The following is a 12016-nucleotide window of genomic DNA, read 5'->3' as shown; positions in this document are numbered from 1 at the left end:
CATTTTTCTACTAATGGGTTTTTAAATTCGCAGGCACATCACCAGGAAATTCTGCAGAAAACTTCTCCGCAGCAGCCACTGACGGATATATCGACAGACCGTTGCGCATGCGACGGACCGTCGTATGCATCCGTCGTCCAGGTACTTTTTTCTGCTATTTTGAAATTAGGGCACACACGACGGAACCAACGACGGGTCGTCACAAATGCGACGGACCGTCATCGGGGAACCGTCGCGTGATTAATGAATTATACCCGACCCGACCCGGCTGGACCCTTTTTCAAAATCTGACCGTTTAAACCCCCCAACCCCTCATTTTCACCCCATTCATTCATTATTCCTCTCATCTCCCCTCTCTTTTCAACTTGCACATTTCCCCCCCCCCCCACTGATCATTGCCCCCACAATTCTCCAAAGCCTTAAAATTATCATCTACTAGTCGGAGCTGCTGCTGCGAGTGTCTACCTTGCCACCAAGTACTTTTGCATCTGTTTTTCTCCATTTCTACGGTATGTATCTCTAATTTATACTCATGTATCTTGCATTTTTGTTACTAGTTAGTATTAAGCTTAGTTCCTCATAGTATTTTGTTTACTTTATACGATTCTGCCTGACCTAGGTTACAAATGTTCGAAATTACCATGTTTACCACCCTAGACATAGGTGCTTTTGCATTGTTAGTTTCCTAGGTAGTTGGGTTAGACACATGTAGGTCCAAAACACTACAAGGTTGATGTGGGTTCATCGGGGTTGCTTAGGGTACCTTTAGTTCTATCACTGTCATTCAGAACGAGACCCCGATGACGGACCGTCGTAGGGTCCGTTGCACAAGCCCTAGCACCTCTATCCTACCGGACACATGTGACGGACCGTCGTCTGCACAACCGTTCCGGTTGTCAGAGACCCTGTTTCTAAGGGTCTCTCACTTTTTCTAAGTGTCCTTCAACGGACACATGTGACGGACCGTCATATCCACGACGGTCCGTCCTGCACGACCGTCATGATGGTCAGAGACCACTCTGCTAAGGGTCTCCAATATTTTTTCTAAGTGTCCTACTACGGACACCTACGACGGACCGTCATAGCCACGACGGTCCGTCCTGCACGACCGTCATGATGGTCAGAGACCCCTCTGCTAAGGGTCTCCAATAATTTTCCAAGTGTCCTATGACGGACACTTACGACGGACCGTCGTACTCACGACGGTCCGTCCTGCACGAGCGTTATGCTGGTCAGAGACCCCTCCTTCAGGGTTCTTTATATATACATCTACTAAGTAAAACACGACGGACCTCATGACGGTCCGTCATAGCCACGACGAGCCGTCATCTGGCCCGTCGTGTAATACAGTTTCAATATCAATGACACACTACTTTCAATGTTTTATTTCGTATGGTTTTGCCTGTCTTGTTTGCCACTACTCGTACTAATAGTGATCCTTTGCAGGTACTATCTACTATGGCACCCAAGAAAGACCGAACCTACGCACGCGGGCGATCAAATTCTGTTGCCCCGTTTGCACGCTTGATCATCGGCTCTGATGATGAGCGGGACCCTGAGTATGTGCCCCCAGGCACTTCCACACCTTCCCGTGCTGCACGTGCTCCCAGAGCCACACCCAAGACGGTGGCGTCCGGCGTAGTCACTGCCTCCCAGTCTGATGAGGAGCGCACACTCACCGGCACACCCTCTGGGTCAGCCACAAATGAGGAAGGAGCGTCTGGCTCCTTAGGAGTATCATGGTCCGAGGAAGCTTCTGGCTTTGCAGAGGTTCCCGCACCCGCCACTGCTGCAGCGTCGGCCTCGTCTGATGAGGCTGACAGTTCAGACTCTACATCAGGCGCACCAGCTCAGGTCCCCACCCCAGCCTCTGACCAGCCAAACCGGTGGTGTGTCGACGGCCAGTTTCAAGTTTACTCCGACGCCAAGTTCCTGACTGATAAAGGAGTAATGACTTGAACACTCACCTTGGAGTGGCGAGTACTTACAGAGAGTCTCCCAACGATGCCGGAGATCCACAACCTCTTCACCAGGCATCGCTTAGAGTGGACAGCACGTCCGTTGGGACGATACAGCGAGGAAATGGTCCGAGAGTTCTACGAATCCTACGTAGCGACTCTCCGATCACAGATCGATAGGCGGGCTGCTCCCGCTAAACAGGCCCCTCTGAAGCAGGTTCGAGTCCGGGGCGTGCAGGTTGACATTTCCCTGCCAGCCATCCGCCGGTTTCTATACGGCGAGAGTGCAGATGCTACTCGGACCCCCATCACTGCCGAGTTTGACTACCGCTGGCAGATAGTAAAGGATGGACAGTTCTTGCGCGAGCCAGCACTGAGAGAGACCACCAAGAGGTGGATGGCCCTGCACCTGTCAGTAGATGGAGAGGGTGCCGATTGGGTCACTGAGCCGAAGGGGGCTATCAAGAAGGCCAACCTCACGTTCTTAGCAAAGTTCTTGTGGCTGCTCGTCCGTCACTGCATTTCCCCCATAGCTGCTGATAACATCGTTACCTGGGATCGAGCAGTGCTGATGGCGGTGATGATAGCCGAATTCGAGGTGGACTTCGCATGGATTCTCCAGGGAGAAACACCTACCCCTTTCCGTGCATGATCTTTGCACTTTGCAGGTCCGCAGGTGTTCCCATATGGCACATATATATACATATATATATATATATATATACATATATATGTATATATATATATATATATATATATATATGTATATGTATGTATGTATGTATGTATTATTCATGGAATTATTGTTTTAACATACTTTTTGTAATGATATGCATAATGTCGTCTCACTTGATATACATGATGTGGGTCTTACCTAGTATGCATGTTGTTCGCTATACCTGTCATGATAATGAATGCAGTAAATGTCAATGATTGTGATCTACTCATTTGATTACTTGGTATGTGTGGGGTTATGACACTTCACATATACATTGCACTAGTAGACTTAAATGGGGGTTATGAGTAAGGTGTTGTGATGCATTGATGAAATGAACTTTAAATATCCAATGTTCACTATGGCTTCATTATGGTGATATTTATTGTATTGACTTGTTTGTTGTCTTAAGATGTTCATAAAAAATAAATGGATTATGACTATGATATGAAGAATGAAAGAGATATTATATGAGGTCTATGAAGTATGTATGTCTTATGTCTAATATTAATTGCATATATCGTGACTTGTTGAATGTTATGTGCCTAGTCTTGGGTGACTTCAGGGGAACACTTGGCGGAATAGTATTATGGGATGCTACTTGCACATTGCACTAGTATGACTTGGGATTATCTTAGGTGATGGTTCTTATGTGAAGGTTGTATTTTATGATATGTTATATCCTTATGAATGTAAGTGATTGAACTTATGAAGGTTGTATAAGTGTTCGCTTGGGTGACCTTAAGGTGATACTTCAGTATGGATGGTGGAACGGGACACTATTCATGCATTCCACTAAGTATTACTGAAGGGTTGCTTTAGGTAAAGGAGTTAAGGTAAAAAGGGCAGGCAATGTATTGGAGATATTGAGTGTCTCTTGGATGTGATAAATGGAATTATGTGTTGTTAAGAATTGTATTCCATGTCTACATAATGTATGTCAACTATATTATGCTTATTGTATCAAATGTTCATAAGTTTCTCTAAAAGAGATGATGCATGTTTTCTAACAAAATGTCCTCTTTAAAAGCATGTTTTTGCATGCTTATCATACTTAGTGCATTCTTATACTTATACCATTCTTCTTCATCTTTTTTCATAAAGTGTAGGTTGTGATTACTAAAGGATCTTGTCTAGAATGAAGACCTTGGATTACTATTCCCAAGTTCAAGTTTATCCTTAATGATTCAAAGAACTTCATGTGAAAATGTTGTTCAAGTTCATGTAATAGTATAGATTTGTTCTTTTGTATTGTTAAGGGTTGTGTTCTTATTTTATTGAAGTCGTGTCTATGATGGCAAGACGAGACTTAGTGTCCTAACTATGTACTAATGGTTTTAAATGAAATGATGTTTATTCTGATGTTATGTTACGTAAAATCTTTAAATTTTCGCTAATTTTATGGTAATGTGATTAATGAATGTTAAGAGGCTTGTCTATGACATCCAAGAGGTCGACGACGCCATGTTACGATTAGGGGGTGCTCTCCAATCGTGACAATATATTTAGCATTCGAACTTACATACTCGTAGTTTCAATGTACTGATGCATGTTGGCTTACATTGTATTATGATGCAGATGAAGATGCAGGTAATGAGGATTGGCATTCCAGCGCACCGTTGATCCATAAGCAGTTCAAAGTCAGTTGGTAAGCCTCTTTGCATTCTAGAGGGCTCCTTTTTATTTTGTTTTCAGTATTTTATGACTAGTATGATTTGGGGTCTTGTACCAACAAACCCTTTTTGTATTAGAGGCTTCTAGATAGATAGTTAGATGTTAGTCCTTTGAGTCTTTTCATTATCATTTCTTATTGTTAAGACTTTGTGTTGCAACTTTTGGCCAAGTTGAATGTGTATACTTTAAGCTTTCTCAGTTATTTTAGTATTTAGTTCAATATGCTATTCACATTTACTAAAATGCATATTCACTTCCGCTGAGTTAAGCAATCCAGGCCAAGGGTTTTCTTAGGGCCAATAATGGCTTTCGAGTGCCAGTCTTGCCCAGGGTGTAAGCTCGTGGCGTGACACTCATTCAATTATAGGATAACATAGACAAATGAGTAATTACAACTGTTAGGAAATAGTTGAATATTTGTTAGTAAGCTAGACTATAAATGAGGTAAACTTTCCCTCGAACAATTTACCCTATATCAAGTCGATCTCTTTCAAAAATTGACATGCATGAAAAAATAAGAACAACATTCACTTTAGTTCATTCAGTCTATCGACCTGAATATGTGGAAAAGGGTTTAGGTTTCACTCTGTCGAGCCGAACCCATGAAAACCCAATACACACAGACCATCAATCAATAATCTCGGTTTTAAAAACTCTCTCTCGAGCAAGCCAGAAACACGAAAGTAGAATTGCATTTGCAACAACAATTTTAAAATTAAACCACAATTACCGATTTAACTCACTTCTAAACAACATATAAACTAACAATTAGCTTTAACCATAACTAAATAAGGCCATATTCTCATAATCACATCCCAAGAATTGGGGTTTTACCGAGACATCAAAAAAAGATAAAACTGCTACCAAATTGAGTTTCAATTAACCGGGTAAGATTACGTCCGTCCTTAAAAAGTTCTGATTCAAAGAATAAAAAACAACCCACTTTTGATTTCTCAAAATCAAAAAACTTCAATTCTTCAAAGTTTAGGAAAAAACTAGAGAAAATTGTCTCAATACTCAGAGTTCATTACCAAAAACACAGGATTGAAAAATCAATAATAATAGGATAAAAAATTTTGTACAAAATGGCCTTCATCTTCTTCAAGTCTTGTAACATTGGTCCATCTAACGCTGCATCGCGAAACAACTCGCCAACTTCTCCATTCTCATGCCAACTTAGTTTTTTCCGTTAAGGCTTGGCACAACGGAACTTTAGGCGGTCACTTCGGCGACTCGCCAAATTGACTTGGCGATTACTAGGATTTCTTTTTTTCACTCTTTAAGCTCGCTTTATTGCTTATTTGCAAATTAGTGTCCTTACTTTGTTCCTGGATCCATATACATGGAACTCAAGGCTTTTACATCAGGTATTGCACAAAACAAGCATTAGAGGACAATAAATCATTGTAAATTAAGCCTTACGTGATTCCAAATCTCGAGCTCATCAGCTAACAATTTACTGTCTTGAGTGCGTGAAAGAAATACATTTGGATCAATGCATGAATATGAAGTGAAAACATTTAATCTTTACAATACGATATATAATATAATAACATGATAATAATATAATTTACTTGTGGGATGTTTATCTAACCGACAACCATTACTATGAGTCTAGCAATGATACAATGTTTTGCCCACGTTGCAAGGGACATCCTATATTTTCCTAGGGTATAGGATGATATCGTGAATATGGATAAATCTAGTAGGTAGTCTCAAAGGCAGTGAGGAGTTGCATAAAGAGTCAATGCTATCCTATCCTACATTTGTTACTCAGTTTTATGGACTTACGAGTGGTAATCTAACTCAATTATATGCTCAATACTACACTCAAAATAATCAATGTACTTTATTCTTAATGTATTAAAACATACTGATTTTCTGGTTTGAGATAATTGCTCAAACAATCTTCTTAAAAGAGATAATTCTTCTTGAAATATCTTTGACCTCATAATCTCTTCTTAGAAATCAAATTTCTTTTCTCAATGTAAATATCATACATTTGGGAATACTTAGTTCCCTAAAACTTTATTCAAAATTATCTCTTAAAACATTTACTCCAAACTTAGTTTAAAACACAATGATTAGCTTTCAAAGTCTCTCGAGACCTATAAATCAAAATAGGAATTATGCTTTAAATATCAACATGATAGAATGATATATCTATAAAATATATAAATTAAATTCCTAGAACTCAAGGACTGAAGAACTCAAACCTCAACGATAGTTCTAATCTCAAGAATACTCAATTTATGGGGTTCATGCGGAATTATGAACTTGAAATACTCTACTCGAGGATCTCAATAACAATATATACTCGTGAATACAAATCTTCTCATTGTCATACACATCTACTAAAGACTTAGTTCTAGTCTATAGTTAATTGCAAAAGACTTCTCAAAATGACTTAAAAAGGACCTCCCAAAATTTCCTGTTAACTCTACTTCAATTCAAAGCATAAATTAAGAGATATAATTAGGTTATGTAGGATCTCTGAAGGAATAATAAACACCTTAAGAGTTAATATCAAGGAAGCTATTCAAAGGAGCACATACTGGACTAAGAACGGAAAATATAAAGGACAGGCGACGATGGAGTATCAGTGACATATCGCACCAGCACCAAAAGTACTTGGACTACATTAGGGCGCACTGTTGGCCCTGCTTTCACTAAAACGACACATTTCCCCAACCCAAACCCAAAAATGTAATGGATTTTCTTGTTCAATTTCACGTCTTAACTCATCTAGAATCGATTGGTTTATTCCAAACTCTCTTTCATTCAAAAAACCAACACGTATTCAATAAAATCTCACTCAATTCTATCAAGAAGCACTACATATTCTCCAGACCCTCACGTCAACAACTCAAAACCTCGATTGTTATAGAATGGGGCTAAAACTAAAGAACCCTTCAAGAATCTGCGCATAAATAATTTCACGGATGAACTAATTCAAGAAATACATGATTGGTATGAGGAAGAACAAGTGAATTACTATGCGAAACATCACATACCTGGAAAGAAAATTTTTTCTTGGAGACTTTGCTTAACTGTTGAATGACCGATTGGAAAACCTTTTTTCCTTTTCTTTAAAACTTGCTATAAAAGTCATAATTGTTTTGAATGTGAATGGATATTTTAGAATATAATTGAACCCTAATTTGTTTCAATTACCAAGTGCTTAGACAAGTGGAGAAAAGGATATATAAGATCAAAATTTTCCTTCCTAAAATGAGTGGAATGTCTTAGACGGAGAGGCTTCACTCAATCGGGCATAACATTTTACTCGGAGCTTGAAACATAAAAAACTTTGTGGTGTTGGAATGAGAACTCAAAGAATTTTTATTTGACACCTCATGGTCCATCTATGTGATATGGTCGATTTAAGTTGACCCAAGAAAAATATTATAGTGAAACTTAAATTGAAGGAATGTTTTCAATTAAACATTATGCTAGGGAACTCTAGTAACCTTAACACATGATAAAAAAAATATACCAATCTTATTTACAATTAAGAATGGTTTGACTCTTAATGTAGAAGTTTTTTAGATGTTACAAACATTTGGGTAGTTTTCATAACGCAATGATAATACTTTATAATGTCCTACCTAAGTCTATGTATCATGACCTTATTCTAGAGTAAGATTTTATTCCTAGATGACTGATAGTGGAACTGAGTAACTCGAAGTTGCACTATCTTAATTGCACAACCTCTGAAACTAAGGAATCCAAAATAGTTTTGGAAGAGTTTTGAACACCCCTCGCATGTTCATTGTGTGATTGTGTACAACCAAAGACTCGATAAAAAGTGAAAATGACAGTGTGAGGAGAGCAACAGTAGATAGTGTTTCAAAAGTTAATACGGAACATAAGTTTGGTTTTGACTTGCGACCTTTCAATCAGAGTAGTATATCGATTTGGTAAAGAAAATAGTAACTTAATGATAAACATGGAATTGCAAATTTTTTTCCTAAATTCATTTTCTATGGTTAAAACCTAAGTCATTCTAGAGCAGAGTCGCCAAGTTGTTGCCCCCTATATATTGAACTAGCCAAAATAGTTCATAACATAATATAGTTGTCAGTATGATTTTTGAAAATTGTTTTGGATTTTCCACCTAATTTTTAGGAAAACTAGTTTCTTATATGTAAATGTATACTCTATTTGATTTTTGAAAATCATTGAGATTTTATGTAAGGGTTTTGGATTACTCGATGATTAGGTATTAAGCATCCCTAAGGGCATATCCAAAGATAGTCCTCAAACTCAATTTAAGAAAAATAATAAGGAAAATTTATTCATTTGTTTTCTTTAAAATAAATGATGGGTAAATTTGTTTATTTAATAGTAGTATGTTTATGATACAGTAAAATGAATAAATAAATGTACTTAATATGTATGATAATGTTATATGTTTAAAGATATAGATATCTCTTATATAAATTATCCTAAATATATAACTTCTGAGTTTAAATGATATGAATTTTTTTTAATTTTATACATATATAGAATTAAGATATAAAGAAAATAAACTAAACTAAGATAATACTCATATATAAATAGATAGTGGCATGTGTGATATATCATTTGAATGAAAATACATAAAATGGAGTTTCCTAAAAAAGAAACAAAAAAAAACTAATGATACTAAACGTTAAAGTTTATAGAACTAGGTAAATTACCCGCGCGATGGTGAACTACATCTATAATCTATTTCTGAACATTTTATAATATAAGTGTTTTCGAGAGGATACATCCCTACGATAGCTTATCATAAATATTTTATACAAAAAAAAATGTTTTTTAATATCAAAACGAAAAAAGATTTGATTGTAAGTGTTTCTGAACTTTGTTATTAATTCTTCATTTTACTATAGTTGTTCATAACCAAACTCTTTAAAAAAGATATGTAATTGTTTCATTATCTACATTTAAATTTTCAAAAAGTGATACAAACATTTTATTAATTAATTGCAAGAGTTTTTCTCTTATTGAAGGCCTCTACGTGCATCATATAAATATTACACATCTTATGAAATAAGTTTTTTATTTGATAAGTTAGAAAAAACATAAAACACATCTCTTAGAGATCAATGAAGTAGCGTATGTCGCTCAAATAATTTGAATTAAATGATTTGTTGGGAAGTCCCTAATTCAAAATCATACGAAGTCGATGAGACTACTTGATAGACAAAAGACATATTTTATTATTTATATTTCGATCAATGTGGTTAATACATTATTTTTTGGAGACTTTACCTCTAAAGTTTATAAGGAGATAATAATTTCTTTAATATTTGATTGATATTGATTCATTTTACTTTGAGGGGGTAGTTCATTGACTCCAACCCAACATTTTAACTCCAAACATTTAATTGAGGTTGAGTACAATTCTTACCATCCCACTACATTCCTTTATTTTTTGGTACTCACTAATTGATGGAATGTCTCGATAAGATAGAAACTTGAATAATAAAAATCCAAGGTAGTGTAGAACCACCATAGTTTTAAACACTCATAGTTTAAAAATACTAATCTACATGACACCAAAAGTCTAATGATTACATCAAACTCTTGACTAAGATATATTTTCTTCAATTTAATGATCAAAAACATAAACATAAACAATAAAGTTTAAAACATGTACTCAAAACTAAAAATTAATAAAATAAGCATAAGTTAATGACTCTAAAAAATCTTATCAGGATGTATAATAATTAAATGGAATATAAAGGAAAAACTTGAGCCCACTGAATGCACATTATTCCTTAAGAAAATTATTTCATTCTAGTACCCGAGGTTTAAAGGGAATACATCCTCTCACGACGAAACGATTATGTTCAGCAGTGTGTTGATACAAAAACAATGGTGTCAGTAAGTCACTACACAAGAAAAAATGCACGAATATCTTTTGTGTAGAAGAGAATTTCACAATTTTCTTTGTTCTAAAATAACAGAAAATCACTCTATTTATAGACAACAAAGGGCAGTGTGAATTAAAACTTATTGTGTCTTATCAGAAATGTCACAACTCTTTAGAAAATTCACAATCTTTCATAAAAGAGACAATTGTTTTATAAAAGTTGCAACTATTCATAGAAGTCGCAACTCTTCACTAAAGATGCAACCCTTCAGAAAAGTTTCAACTCTTCGTAAAAGTTACAACATTTCTTAAAAAGCCACAATTTTTTGTAAAAGTTGCAACTTTTCATAAAAGGGGAGGCTAATTTGGAAATAAATAAGTTAAAAGAGAATCCTAATTTGTGGTGATGCCACATAGGCGAGCCTAGGTTTCTCTTTTATATAAATATATGGTATGATGTATGTGATGATATATATATTAATTATGAAGTATTGTCTGTACCTGCAGGTTGTTTGAATATGTAGAATTAATTTTTTATTTACATATAGAGCAAAATTGATGATAGATTACATGTAGTAAAATAATATGTATATTAAAGTGTACGGATTTATAAATTTACACAAAAAAGGTAAATAACATATGTAAAAGGGAACTACACCAAAAGAGACCTTTAGGAGCAATTAATCTACTGTCATTGCATTTAATGTCGGTAAAGACTTTAACAACATTTATTTAGAGTGCAGGTAAAGAACTTTATTAGTGCCGCTAAAAGTAAATAGTTCTAGCGGCATTTATTTAGTGACAATTATCATTGCCAGTAAAGTCACCTTACAAATGTGATATAAAACTTATTTTGTGACATTTGTTATAGCTGGAAAAGATGCAATAAGCGACATATTAAACCACACTTTTCTAGCTTAAAAATAATAAGAGAAATATATTCTATATTTTTTGGTAACTATATTTTTTATAAATAACCCAAGAAAAAACATAATAAAACTGTAGACAGTAATAACTCTATTTACTCGCCTGTGACAACAGAACTCAAGAAAAAGCAACTAACAAATACCTAAGGGAACATATTAAAAGATGTAGTCTATTAATAATCATCTAACACCTGTACATCTCTCATGTTTCGTATATATACTACTTCTTTGGCCGAGTCTTCCAACTTTTTGGGCTGCTTCTCGAGAATACTTTGATTTCTGTCAAAATATCAGCAAAGAACTGAAATTCTGGGCAGTTTGTGGTCTATCCTTCCATGTGTTGATTATCCACTAGATGAACAACCCCTATTCACTACCGAACTTTTTCCTAAGAGCTGATTCATTAAAATACAGGAAAGACTGTTTGAAAACCCAACTTCATTGATCACCATGACCTAGATAGCCATCTTCCAACAAATCGTAATTATCAATAATAGAGAGCCCGCAATCAAGAAAAGCATATATTAAATGTAGACAATATATAGAAGTAGAACTTCATTTCAACTTCCCCGTACATTGTACTCCAACACTTGAAACAGTCACGAAAAGTATATAAAAGATGCATAAGATGGACAAGGTCAGAGATTGATTGTCAAGAAAATTCAACGACTTCGGCAGAAGTAAAAAAATAAGTACAAGTTGACCGTGGTAGTAATTAAGAGTGTGTTTGGTATGAAGGAAAACATTTTCTGGAAAAAGTTTTCCAATTTTCTCATGTTTGGTTGGGACAAAATCTTGGAAAATGTTTTCCAAATCAACTCATTTTCCTCAAAATTAAGGAAAATGAGTTCCCTTCAAAAATTAAGGAAAACTTTTTCCA

General features: G+C 35.7%; 1 protein-coding gene across 1 annotated transcript; it reads left to right on the top strand.

Moving 5' to 3' along the window:
- Nucleotides 1–1458: 1458 nt before the first annotated feature.
- LOC114075192 lies at nucleotides 1459–1959 on the top strand. Its single transcript, XM_027913501.1, has one exon. The coding sequence runs from the start codon at nucleotides 1459–1461 to the stop codon at nucleotides 1957–1959; it is 501 nt and encodes a 166-aa protein (XP_027769302.1).
- The last annotated feature ends 10057 nt before the right edge of the window (nucleotides 1960–12016 follow it).

The sequence above is a fragment of the Solanum pennellii genome, chromosome 12 (assembly GCF_001406875.1).
Source record: "Solanum pennellii chromosome 12, SPENNV200".
Lineage (NCBI taxonomy): Eukaryota > Viridiplantae > Streptophyta > Magnoliopsida > Solanales > Solanaceae > Solanum > Solanum pennellii.
This window is presented reverse-complemented; position numbering and strand designations above follow the sequence as displayed.

Excerpts from the sequence above, each read along its gene's own strand:
- LOC114075192 (XM_027913501.1), top strand. The coding sequence starts at position 1,459 with ATGGCACCCAAGAAAGACCGAACCTACGCACGCGGGCGATCAAATTCT.